This window comes from Formica exsecta, unplaced genomic scaffold (assembly GCF_003651465.1).
Source record: "Formica exsecta isolate Colony F162 unplaced genomic scaffold, ASM365146v1 scaffold393, whole genome shotgun sequence".
Classification (NCBI taxonomy): Eukaryota; Metazoa; Arthropoda; class Insecta; order Hymenoptera; family Formicidae; genus Formica; species Formica exsecta.
In genome coordinates this window covers 2423934-2437488 of record NW_021851167.1, presented here as the reverse complement: position 1 = coordinate 2437488, position 13555 = coordinate 2423934, and the positions used below count along the sequence as shown (strand labels likewise).

Sequence of the window (13555 nt, the reverse complement as noted above, 5' to 3'; positions counted from 1 at the left end):
TATATATATATATATATAAATCCACAAATATATAATTTCCACAAGATTGTCAACAAACTTGAACATTTCGTTAACTTTCATTTCATAATTGGTTAAACTCTTCCATATCTCCAATTGTTCAGTAATAAATCATTGATAAACACGGTACTGAGAGAGGGTGTTTCTATCTTACAAGTTGGAATATTTAAGCATGTTTAACGTATATCCATTATAATTGTATCAATACACATATTTGACGACACGCGCCATTTTATCGCACGACCGGCCGGTCTTTCAAAGTTTATCAAGTTTATCGAGTCTTCTCATCAAAACTCGATAATTACGTGCCGGATGATTTAAAGTCCCTCGTAAATAACAGAATTTACGTGATGACACACAAGCAATTTCGACATAGGTTGAATAAAATGTAAATGAGAGATTATGTGAATACTTATATTTTTCCTTTACATAGAACGATCCATTCTTAGTTCATACAAGCGTGATTACAATATTAAAATAAAAAAAAAATAAAATAAAATACATACAACTCTAATGTATTTCTCCGAGAAGGCTTCGTCTTCAAAACATTTTTTAAATAAAAAATTAATAACTTTCGATTTTAAATAATTTTTGAACATCTGGCAAAAAAACGTGAATTGTTTTATGTATTTTAGCGAGTATCAAATTACGAGTGATTCAACACTACTTAAAAAAAAAGTAATAGCAATTTAAAGTTATTTAATTTATAAAATATAACAAGTTTTCATATTTATTTATTATTCATATTATAAAAAACGCTATTGCAACGGATTCGTTAATCTATGGCATATTATCGAAAGTTATTTGAACAAAATAGAGAAAACACATTACACATATAGAATACTTCTTTAAAAAACAGATATATTGATACACAAACAATATGTCTTATACAATGAGCCGCGTTACAAATCCTAAATTTTATTTATAAAAAATATTTTAATTTTATTTTACATTATTTTTTATGTTCAAACATGTAATATCTTTATTAATAAATCGATATTTATAATAAAAAATATACGGAAAAGCACTTATTTCTTATTAATTATAAATATGAAAAATATACTCTAATATTTTATTCATAGTGGAAAATTGGATATACAATGATGGTCGTTCTAAAATTATTAAAGCATGTCATATATTTGGCTTTTTTCTAGATGCATTTCATATAACAGCAAAAATAAATGTTCTAGAAGAAAGGAATATTACTTTATACAGCAATATCTTACAGTCGTTCTCATCAAGGATGACAGGCAAAGCCATTACTGAAAGGAATTATTATAATATAAAAGGCGGTACTTTGCTTATTTCTTTTTTATTATTAACGTTTATATATAACGTTGTTGACAACAACCGTTCCAATTTTATCAACGAGTAAAAGTTTTGAACAGAATAATATTACCAAAAGAAATCATTTCATTAATGGCCAACATTACATTGAAACAAAAATTTTATTATTATTCTATTTATTTTATTTAGTATCTCCTTTTTTTTCTCAAAAAAATATAAATGTTATTTTTCAGGCACATGATCAGTAAAAACTATCTTATTTAATGATTCTTGTATTATAATCTAATTCTTAGAAAAAAAAAAAAACAGTTATGATTTAGCTGATATTCTTTAAGCTTGTTTTAAATAAACTATAATTTGTGACAAAAATCTATTTATAATTTTATATGTCCGTATAATACAAAAATATTGAAAAAGAACTAAAGAGAGGACAGACATACACAAAAAATATATTTCAGAGGATATATATACATATGTATATATAATATATATAAATTAGGATATGCACAACACACATATAAGATCACAAATGGATTTCTGTCTTGAATACTGTAGCGAATTAAAAATCGTTTGAAGTGGGCTTTATGTTTGCGGCCTTTAATGAATTAATGATTAGATAAGTTATTCTGTTACTAACCAACTCTAGATTGAATTCAACTATGCATAGAATCATTGTCATCCACATCATCACTCTCGGACTTAATGCTCTTGATATCCTCTTCATCCTGCTCATCTTGAACATCTTGATCCGACATCTCTTCCCAATTATCGTCGGATTCGCTGCTCAAATCAACATCGTCTTTGTCAGCACCTTCGTCCGACGAATCTGCGTATACATTTTTGATAATGTGATAATGATTTATTTAAATCACAATATTTCTTTTGGATTATCGATAAACTAACCTGGATCTTGATAAACGAGCAAGCTCTCCTCCATTATGTCTTTATTGTGTTCCTCGTTAGCTTGAGATATTTGTCCTGTTATGAGGGAAACTCTGCCTCTTAATCTTTGTACAGCCGTCAAAAGCATTAACTTCGCGTCAATAAAACTTAAAATAGGGCTGAGCGCCTCCGCGATATCTGGTCGCGACATCAAGTGCGCCGCGTGAGTTGTGATCAAAACTTGCAACCACATCACCGCTATCTTACTCCTAAATATAGATGAATAAATCGTTGTTTTAATTTATAGAAATACTTTAGTGAAATTAGATATTAATTTGAAACAGTTTCACAAGAAACAAGGGGGATTTATATATAAAGAAATAGAGCAGAACAATATAATTACACATATGTTTTGCCTTGCAACATAACGGTTAGTTCCCTGAGCAATGGCGTTATTGCTTGTACTGGTAATTTCGCAATGGTATTACGAATTACAGTTTCGTTCTTTGTGAACAACACCGTCGTCAAAATGGTTTTATCTTTGCTGTTCAATGCTTGCATCAGCAATTGCGTCATATTGGCTCCTTTCGTCGGTATCCTTCCTGGTGTATTCGCGTCCGCATTCAAACTAAGATTTTCCAATCTATCTTTTAAGAGTAATTGAGAACCTGAATTGGTCCTATTTCTTTTCGATGTCGGCACTCCTATTCCTACAACAGAAAACATTTCTTTATCTTTCTGTTCTCTTTATATATTCTTTCTTTTATCCTTGTTCATCATTGATTGACATATTATTGTAACTAACCATTTACTCCCATAATAAACTGTAAAAGGGGAAAAAGAAATAAAAGATACAATCATATGACTAGATACCTGGTGCAAGATATTTAACATCTTCTTCTATCGAGGTAGGTTTTACTTTAGAAATTGTTTCTTCTTTCCTTTCTTTTGATTTTTTTGTATCCAACTTTTCTGATCTGACTAAACATTGCACTTTGTCTGAAAAGTCGGGCGTAACTTTTTCAAACGTCAAGTTCAAGTAACTACCATACATCAACAACACTTTTTCATCCTCAGTTAAATGGCCTGCTAAAATAGGAATCTGTTGAACAGTCTCCTTCTGATTGACATCTGCTGCAACCGCAATGTTTAGAGATGGTTTTAATGGTTTTGTATGGCCATTTGGTTGATACTTGAATAGTTGCGCCTGACCCGAGCGAGTAGTAGCCAATACAACAACTTGTTGCGATTCTACCACAACAATTGTCGAAACAGATGTAGCTTCATCTTGCATGGCTAATGTTGCCATCGATGCTTTGTCATTTTTATGCTAAACAAAATCAAAAAGCGATTTAATTTTAAAATTTGCATACTTTACAATGCTCAAAAAAATTGAAATCTTTAATTAAATCTGAGATGAAAATCCTCACAATAGAACAAAAGATTTATTTGAGTTTTTTTATTAGTTTCTTTTATTTTCGAAATTAAATTTGTTTTTTTATAATCCTGCTAAAGTAAGCTCCCTGCTTAAAATTATGTAAGGAATAAACTCTTGTTACTTATATACATTCCAACAATTTATTTAAAAAAACTTTTGATGCATTGCTACTCTTCTATTGAAATTTTCTTCTCAAAATTAAAGCAAGGAAACCCGTAATATTTTACATGCTAGTCATGAATCTCTGCATATATATTGAGAAATGAAATTGAATATAACATACTTTGTCTAATGGCCATACAGAGAGATAACTGTCTGCGCGAGCACCGCTGATTAGGTAACTGGTTGAATCGTCTACTTTTACAGTGTGAAGAAAGGTGACATGATTGGCATGTCCGGTAAACGTGCGAATCAATTGCTTCGTCGTCAAGCTCCACCACTTGATTATCCTCTCCGCGGATAGCAGAGACTTTCCATTAGCCGGAATTGCCAGGGCTGTGACTTTTGCCTTGCCTGATTTCCATTTACACTTGATCCCGTTCTCTTGTAGATTCCATTCCACAATGTGACAATCGTCGGCCGCAGTGATCAGTCCGCTGCATGTTGACCAGGTCATCGCCGTGACTGTGGACGAATGACCGTTCTCCAATACAACGCTGACGTGAGCGGTCGCTATATCGTACAACATGACTTTTCCGCTAACCGAACCCATCGCCACCACAGGCTTGTGCTCGACCTCTTCCGAAATTGACTTTCTTTTGCGTCTCTTCCTCGACGATGGCTTGAGAGAGACATGGAAGACATTTCATATATTACAAACTTGAGAAAAGTAAATATTTTTAAAGAGAGAGAAAGTGTTTTCTTTTCGTTTCTTTCCTCCTTTCTCTCATACTCATATCGCAATCTAAAAATCACATTGACAATCAGCGAAAGACTTTGCTAAAAACGTCGTGATACATCAGCACGCGTTTTTAACATAACCTTTGTAAGATAGTGGTGTGTAGGTAAAATTAATGAAAAAAAAAAGAAAAAAGATAACGTGCACAGGAAAAACATTCGTAGGGATAAGGATTGGAAATGGTTGTGGACTCGAAAGGGAATAATGTGCGTTGCCATCGATGCTTTGTCATTTTTATGCTAAACAAAATCAAAAAGCGATTTAATTTTAAAATTTGCATACTTTACAATGCTCAAAAAAATTGAAATCTTTAATTAAATCTGAGATGAAAATCCTCACAATAGAACAAAAGATTTATTTGAGTTTTTTTATTAGTTTCTTTTATTTTCGAAATTAAATTTGTTTTTTTATAATCCTGCTAAAGTAAGCTCCCTGCTTAAAATTATGTAAGGAATAAACTCTTGTTACTTATATACATTCCAACAATTTATTTAAAAAAACTTTTGATGCATTGCTACTCTTCTATTGAAATTTTCTTCTCAAAATTAAAGCAAGGAAACCCGTAATATTTTACATGCTAGTCATGAATCTCTGCATATATATTGAGAAATGAAATTGAATATAACATACTTTGTCTAATGGCCATACAGAGAGATAACTGTCTGCGCGAGCACCGCTGATTAGGTAACTGGTTGAATCGTCTACTTTTACAGTGTGAAGAAAGGTGACATGATTGGCATGTCCGGTAAACGTGCGAATCAATTGCTTCGTCGTCAAGCTCCACCACTTGATTATCCTCTCCGCGGATAGCAGAGACTTTCCATTAGCCGGAATTGCCAGGGCTGTGACTTTTGCCTTGCCTGATTTCCATTTACACTTGATCCCGTTCTCTTGTAGATTCCATTCCACAATGTGACAATCGTCGGCCGCAGTGATCAGTCCGCTGCATGTTGACCAGGTCATCGCCGTGACTGTGGACGAATGACCGTTCTCCAATACAACGCTGACGTGAGCGGTCGCTATATCGTACAACATGACTTTTCCGCTAACCGAACCCATCGCCACCACAGGCTTGTGCTCGACCTCTTCCGAAATTGACTTTCTTTTGCGTCTCTTCCTCGACGATGGCTTGAGAGAGACATGGAAGACATTTCATATATTACAAACTTGAGAAAAGTAAATATTTTTAAAGAGAGAGAAAGTGTTTTCTTTTCGTTTCTTTCCTCCTTTCTCTCATACTCATATCGCAATCTAAAAATCACATTGACAATCAGCGAAAGACTTTGCTAAACACGTCGTGATACATCAGCACGCGTTTTTAACATAACCTTTGTAAGATAGTGGTGTGTAGGTAAAATTAATGAAAAAAAAAAAAAGAAAAAAGATAACGTGCACAGGAAAAACATTCGTAAGGATAAGGATTGGAAATGGTTGTGGACTCGAAAGGGAATAATGTGCGGCAAACGCGTAAGTAGGGCGAAAGATATAAAAGAAGTAAGCCGCGTTTCAAAGAGCACATGGCGTGTTTTACCGATGCGTTGCTCGCCGATTGCTGGCTCACGAAGATCCATTCTATAACGCTGCACGGCGACGATAAATGCTGATTAGGTATATACTCGTGCTTTAACCGGCCGTTTGCGGTCTCCCAAATCTTCAACTTGCCGTCATTACCGCAATACGCGTAATATTGACCGTCCGGAGAGAAAGCGGAACAGCAGGCTGTGCTCGCCATCTTGCCTTGATAAGTGTATTGAAATGTGTGTGTGGAATGTATGTGTGGTTGTCATCAGTGAGCTCTATAATATACTCTACAGTACAGTACAATATAGTATAGTACATAGACACTATGGGTGCGTTCGGGGAGACGCTATTAGCGCTAACAGCATCGTTCTATCTTTGTTACTTATTGAAAGTTGAACAAGGACAGAACACGCTCATAGCGCTAAAAGTGTGCTCCCCGAACGCAGCCTATAGGATACCATACTACACTATAGGGGTCTATAATTTTGGTAATTCTTATTAAAATAACAATTATTTATGACTGCAAATATATCTCTAATTATCATTTCTTTTTTATATTTTATATTTTCTTAATTAAAGAATTATTTTAATAAATATGAAACATTTGACACAAAAGTTTTAAGTATTATTTATAATCGATCATCTAGTGATTTTATTATATCAATCAATGCATTTAACATTTTTTGATGATTACAAGTACTAAACTCAATTTCCATTAGAGAAAGTCTTCCGTAGATGTTACTGTTGCTTCTATCAATAATCCGAAATCCAATTCCGTAAGACTAGCTGAAAAATAAAAATTGCTTTAATAATATTCTAAAGACAATATAATAGATTGTATTAAGCAAGAATGTCGATGAATTAATTCACACCTTTTGCAGTAAGCAAATCCAGAAAAGTATCTAATGGTGATAAACGATCTGCAGAAGGAAATGCTGCCAAACCTAGAACAATTCACAGGTATAGTCAGTCAGATCGTATTTATTGAAAAATTATTCGTATATTCGCTCTAAACTCACTATTATGATGATTACGATGTTGTAAAGTACGACTTCCAGTTCGACTCTGAGATATTTCACCGCACAAAATATTAGCGGCATGTTCTCTAGCTCGCAGCATTAAGCTAACTGGATGCAACCATTGATTCAAGAGTCTTTTTGCACGAGATCTCGGCAAGAAAGACAACAATTTCAATTTCTGAACGACATTTTCTTTTGTATCGCTTATATCTAAATAAAAAATCATCAATTTACAGCAAAATGTCTGTGAGTATATAATTTTCTACTTGTATTGTGCTTGAGGAAACGTTAATTATAAATACAGCAATTTTTGTCGCAGACACATACCGGCTAGAATAATCTTGGTAACGTCAACTTGGAGTTCAAATACCGAACGTTCGACATATTGCAGAAACATCGAGTATTTAAGAGTGCGATAACCGAGATAAGTAAAAAACGATGCAAATCCCTGTGGCACCGGGAATGCGATGTTCTCTATTGCGTGTCTATATCGTTGCAAGAGCATAAATAGCAACCATCGTCTTGCCTCGTCCAATTGATCTCTGTATAAAGTAACATTATATGAAATGAGAACATATAATATAACAATGAATTAAGTAAATGCTTAACACGAATTTCACTCTCTCTTTAGAAATCTGATAAGAGAAAATTTTAAAATATATAAATCCTATAAAAAATTACAAATTTATTTTATATTTTTTTATTTTATAATTATTTTTATACTGAATCGAAATTGAACAATCAATTTAAAATTGTATACTAAAATAGAGATTGTGAGCCTCATACACGAGATTAAAACCACGTTCTTGTTCGATTCTTGGATCAACGCCGGCTGCCCTGCAAAGTATTTGACATAATATGCGCGAAGCTTCCAATTGCGCAGCTACGTATCTCGTGGCCATGGCATGAACGTGTAACGGGGTACAAGAGCCTCGCGTATGCATACTCGATGTGTGCGTGCCATTTTTCAGAAGATACATGGAGAGTTCACGCAAATTGACGGAGACAATATGCTCCTGCTTCGAAGCGGTGCAACTTTCAGTCTCATTAAATGGTAAGCCTGAGTCCAATTTGATGTTCCGATTACCCATGAAGTCTCCAAGCGGTACTGCAACAAATCTATTTACGTCATCGTTTATTGTTTATTGCGAAAAAAAACATTTCTGACACAATAAGATATTTTATTTTTATTTACATAAAAATTTCTCGAATTACACAAGCTACATGAAGTAGATAATATATATTCCAATATATAAAATCCCATCAATTGTAGAAAAATAGTAACAAGCAAATAGCACAGTTTAAGAATTTGCATTACTTTTACACTACGTAATATATGCATGCAATTAGTTATGCTATTATGCTATTTTACCCTCCGCTTGGAGACATTGGAGTGCTGCATCTGGACAAGGCCTCTGGTTGATAACAAGCTAGAGAAACTAATAGCTTCTCCGCGATATGGCTAGGTCTGAATCTTAATTTATCGCCACCATTTTTACTCAATTGATCCCACAGCCTAGTCCATAGATCGCTACGATAAGGAACAAGCCTTTGCTGCGGCGAGAGCAACATCACCGATGTGTTCCAGAGTTTCTCGTGACTCAGCGTAATGTCCAAATCGTTCATCTTTATGTCAAACGTCATGTAATCCCCGATCGTAGTGACGGGCAACAGAGATAGCAATGGAATGGTATCAACGAGGAGATTCTTTTGTACTAGCGCGTAAGAGCCGCCTATAAGAATCTCTTGCATAAAGCGTGGGATATCCAGCGAGCGCGGCTTTTCCGCAACAATAGACATTAATTCCGCGATGACCTCTGTGTCGTTTTTATGACAGAGAAAATAATGGAGTATTCCCAGCCGAATCTCGACCGAGATCTCCTTGCGAAAGACTTCGACGAGAAAGTCCGGAGGAATTGTCAATGGCACGAGATCCAAAGTAGGCAAATCTATCGTCAGTATACTGCTAGAATTCGCAAATGAACTATTTCCATCTGAATAACCAACTTTGCTGTCCGGATTGTAGGAATTCTTTCTCGTTCCTTTGCTAGTATTATCCAAATCGAATAAAGGTACCAGATAGGAAACACGAGACGGTATCGACGGCGGTGGGCCGCATAATATGTGACAACAGGGCTCGTGGTTTACACCGATTTCGAGAAGATGCGTGAATAATCCGGGCACGAACACTATCATATGATGGCTCTCGTAGATCGCGAAGGTCGGTCTCATCAGCTTGGCACGCGACCATGTTATACCCGGTATAACGCAATGGATTACGCAGCTATGATGCAACAGCGTCACCGAGTACGCGAAGTGCACAGTGTTGGACTCGTTCAAGGAGTTAAGCACATGCTGCGGCGGCTGTACAGGTCGATAAAGATAGTAGTGACAAACGCAGACCATCCCCTTGGTATCTGACACTACTATGAGATCTAGGGAACAATCGTGGACTCGTAGAGGTATTACGTCGTCCTCATAAGTCCCGCAATTAGAGGACGGTGATAGTAGCGGTAAATTTAATGGAATATTCAGCTAAAAAGATACAACAAATGTTATGCTAATAGTGTATCGTGCACATTTCGCTACAAAGTTTAATTTAGCAAACATATATGTTAGATATACTAAATTTATTAGCATATTAATCAGTTTCTTTTATATTAGCAATATATAATATGTTAGTATTGCGAGAACACACAAGAAAGATAATTGAGATTCTTGTTATTGAAAAATACTCACCACTGTTTCATGAGGCAAATCATCATGAAATTGAAGACCGCTGAGTGTCGGTTTCGAAGATTTGGAATTATTTTCATCGTCGTTCTCGGTAACTACACTCGCGGGTATTCGTCGATGATGTATATGATAAAGAACTTGATTAATCATGTCCCATTGAGCCCATATAAAGGTTTTTACAAGTACTTCAGATTTTAATTCTTTTATCGATCTTAAGTTACTTACAGATGTATTGAATTGTACGGTGTATATCATGATACCTTGAAGAGATATATAATGTAAATTATGAAAATGTGTCAAGATAATTAATATAATAAATAAAGCACAGATTTATTAACTTGTATATTTCAACTTTAAATTCTAACTTTCTATTTTTACAAGTGATTGCAAAATCTGATCAAAGTAAATAAATGTATGTAAGTGCAATATAAACAGACATATTTGTATACTTTCAAATAGAATTTACTTACATTCGTGATGTATTAGCACCAAAAACTTGTCTACATCAAGCTGTTCTTTCTCTCTATATAAAAATTGTATCCGCACTTGTTTAGATCTCTCTATCTCTAGATTATGCATTTTGATATCGTCAGTTGTCAAGTCAATGAGAAACACTTTATAAAATTCTCTACAATGTTCATCAGTTGCATTAACATTGTCTGAACAACGATTTTCACAGGGATCTGTTGTCTCCAAGTTATCTTTATGTTTCGTCACATATCCTAATAAACTATGACTTTGGTTGACTGTAGCTTGAACGATATTTAATACTTCCGAAAAGCGGTACAATATCTAAATACACAATCAAAGTGATATTAAAAATATTTCTGCACAATAAAAATTAAATAAATATTAAGTAAATAAAAATTTCCTTATTATTCTTACCTGTAATTTATTGTTAATCTGGTCGTAACGGCCGATTACGGTATATAATGTATGTACATTGTTCTTCTCTGATTCCTCCATCCAACCAATAAGTATCGAACCATCTTTTTCCTGTCCCAGTAGCTTCCATTGTTCGGCTGAAGAAGCAAAGAAAATTATCTCTTCCTGATAAACAGTTTTGAGATATCGTCGTTATATGAAATCATCTATTGGATTGTAAATACTTTCTTATTTTAAATGTTATAAAATACATATGAAATATTTTTATATAACAATAAACTGCATATATCAATATTTTCCCGATGTATGTTATACTTTCTATTTTTAATAAAGTCATAATTCAATCATAATCACCTGCGTTGGCATTTTCCGACAATAATAAACATAATTTCGCTGCGAGATTCTCTATCATATCTATAAGAGAAATTATTTGTGAATAATATTTATGTTCCAAGAAGCTCTTTTCGATTAACGTTCCACTAGCGTTTACAGTCCACTACAAGTAAAAAGCAGTAAAAAGTATGTATGCATATACATAAATACTTTGATACTTCTGCTTCTTCTACGTTTCTTGTCGTCTGCTACAGTTGAGTTGAAGCACTGGATATATACATGGCAATATGGCAAGGATGAATATCAATTGATACAATGCTTATTGCGAGGCCTTTTGATTGGTCAATTATGTTGATTACCCTAGGCACCAGTCGATATGAGTGTCCAATCGCACTGTATCTAAATGAATCTCTCCCAACTGGCTAATCAAAGAACAGATCTAAAGTTACGTATAAAGTATAAAGATCCAGTTGAGAATTGAGATAAATGCTCCAATATCAATTCGGAGTTTGCCTGTCACTTCTGTCAACTGTCAACCCCTTTAAGAAGATAAAACTTCAAGAAAACTCAAAATCAAGGAAATTCAAAATCAAATTCAGAATCATTCATCAAGCAAATAGAAGAATTACGAAATATTATCTTGAAAATTGTGATACTACCTCTTGAATAAGACAGAAATACACCAAAAAAGAAAAAGAGAAAGAAGAAGAATGGTTACCGGACGTGCGTTACATTTTGTATTCAAAATATCCGATCGTAGATTAACGATGAAATTTTATCGCGAAGTTCTTGGGATGAAGGTAATTTCTAGTTTCCTTTTCTTTTTTTTTTAAATAATTTAATTTGTTGATTACAATTTATCGAGTTGTTTCTTCGCAGGTGCTAAGACACGAGGAATTTTCAGATGGATGCGAGGCTGCGTGTAATGGGTGAGTAATCTATCATTAGTCATAACAAATTACAAAGTAATAATAATTTCTACTTTTATCTTCCTTTTTTTTTTACAGACCATATGCAAATCGTTGGAGCAAGACAATGATAGGTTATGGTCCTGAGGACACGCATTTTGTTATTGAATTGACATATAATTATGGAATTAAGGAATATGAAGCGGGAAATGATTTTAGAGCTATTACTATTCGTTCAAAAGATATAATTGAAAGAGCACGTTCCAATAATTGGCCAACGCATGAAGAAAATGGAAAATTTGTGATGCAAGCACCTGGTGGATATAAATATCACATAATTAACGAAGAAAATCCAACTAATAGCGGTAAAATATTTATTTCATAATTTTATTCTTGCAAAAATATAATAGGAATTGATTTTTCTTGTTAGTATATACAATTAGTAATAGTATGTATAAATTATACAAAGTTATATAAAGTTATTATTGTAATAAAAAAATATATAATTAAAATTTTACATATTTTTAATATAATTGTTATCTTTCCTGAATCTGTGTCGTTTTGAACAGATCCAGTAAAGAAAGTTACTTTATCCAGTTCAAATCTGGAACGTACCATTGCCTATTGGAAGGATATCTTGGGATTAAAGATATTTGATCAGAAAGATAAAAGTGTATTGATGGGCTACAGTGAAGATCAAACCAAACTTGAGTTTGAAGATATTGGTGAGAATACAAGCTATACACAATTCAATTATTTTAATTTTTTAATGAACTTAGTATTATTATATGTAATCAATTCTGTATTGTTAGGTACTGAGGTTAATCATGCAAAAGCATACGGACGTATCGCTTTCTCTGTACCATTGTCGGAGCAACTAATGATTCAAAAAACTATTAAAGAAAGTGGAAATAAAATCTTGACTGATCTTATAACTTTAGATACCCCAGGAAAAGCTTCAGTAAGAGTTATCATTCTTGCCGATCCAGTAAGTAGTTGTAACAATGTATTGTTGACAATGTATGAATTTATATAAATCTGATAACTGTGTTTCCAGGATGGACACGAGATCTGCTTTGTAGATGATGAAGGATTTAGGCAACTGTCAATACCAGACTATCCAAGCGAAGCAATTTTGGACAGATTTATCCAGAAGGAAGTATCTGCTACAACAGATAATGCATAAACAGTTACTTATTCTTCTATATTACAGTATTTTTTTATTTCTAGTTTAAAAAGATTAAATATATGAAACTTTAGTGGTGGTGGGATGCTAATTGCAAGAAGATTTATATTTAAGCATGATGCAGGACATCTAAATAAAAAAATGTAAATATGCAAATAAGAGAGATTTGTTTTATTAAATAAAATTTATTTTTTGTAACAGATTGTATAAAAGATGAAATATTAAGTACTTTTATATATGTATATATTTATACTTATATTATCATGTTAAATTAAATTTTGCTGCACAAATATCTGCTATTGAAGTTCAATTTAATAGAAATAAAAAGTTCTGTATGACTAGAATATGTAATTTTTTGTAGAAATAAAAACTCTTGATATTTAATATGAAACTGCAGCTATTGTGATATCAGCGTTTATCAGTTTTGATTAGACTGAGACTATT

The 13555-nt window shown here is 33.4% G+C and overlaps 3 protein-coding genes and 1 long non-coding RNA gene across 7 annotated transcripts; 2 read left to right on the top strand and 2 right to left on the bottom strand.

Moving 5' to 3' along the window:
* Positions 1-1318: 1318 nt before the first annotated feature.
* On the bottom strand, positions 1319-6293 carry LOC115239645 (WD repeat-containing protein 43). The gene is made up of 6 exons (XM_029814271.1): positions 6055-6293; positions 5154-5651; positions 3061-3517; positions 2591-2897; positions 2209-2456; positions 1319-2131 (listed from the first exon to the last, which is right to left on the bottom strand). The coding sequence occupies exons 1-6, from the start codon at positions 6253-6255 to the stop codon at positions 1959-1961; spliced, it is 1884 nt and encodes a 627-aa protein (XP_029670131.1). The 5' UTR covers positions 6256-6293; the 3' UTR covers positions 1319-1958.
* LOC115239647 lies at positions 5895-7665 on the top strand. 2 transcript variants are annotated; one of them, XR_003884660.1, is made up of 4 exons: positions 5895-5990; positions 6926-7004; positions 7091-7309; positions 7383-7665. It is a non-coding gene; the product is annotated as an uncharacterized LOC115239647 (long non-coding RNA). The 2 variants fall into 2 exon arrangements; XR_003884661.1 differs by lacking the exon at positions 5895-5990 and adding an exon at positions 6319-6532 and having other exon boundaries at positions 7103-7309.
* Positions 6664-11294, bottom strand: LOC115239642 (protein pigeon). 3 transcript variants are annotated; one of them, XM_029814268.1, is made up of 10 exons: positions 11039-11294; positions 10685-10890; positions 10270-10591; positions 9803-10059; positions 8436-9598; positions 7850-8182; positions 7391-7605; positions 7064-7273; positions 6917-6988; positions 6664-6830 (listed from the first exon to the last, which is right to left on the bottom strand). In XM_029814268.1, the coding sequence occupies exons 2-10, from the start codon at positions 10763-10765 to the stop codon at positions 6760-6762; spliced, it is 2724 nt and encodes a 907-aa protein (XP_029670128.1). In that variant the 5' UTR covers positions 10766-10890; positions 11039-11294; the 3' UTR covers positions 6664-6759. The 3 variants fall into 3 exon arrangements, with proteins under 3 accessions (XP_029670128.1, XP_029670127.1, XP_029670126.1); XM_029814267.1 differs by having other exon boundaries at positions 10685-10849; XM_029814266.1 differs by having other exon boundaries at positions 10685-10821.
* Positions 11295-11447: 153 nt separating this feature from the next.
* LOC115239646 (glyoxalase domain-containing protein 4) lies at positions 11448-13492 on the top strand. The gene is made up of 6 exons (XM_029814273.1): positions 11448-11817; positions 11897-11946; positions 12025-12290; positions 12495-12650; positions 12738-12913; positions 12983-13492. Exons 1-6 carry the CDS (start codon positions 11728-11730, stop codon positions 13109-13111), a joined length of 867 nt encoding a protein of 288 aa, XP_029670133.1. The 5' UTR covers positions 11448-11727; the 3' UTR covers positions 13112-13492.
* Positions 13493-13555: the final 63 nt, after the last annotated feature.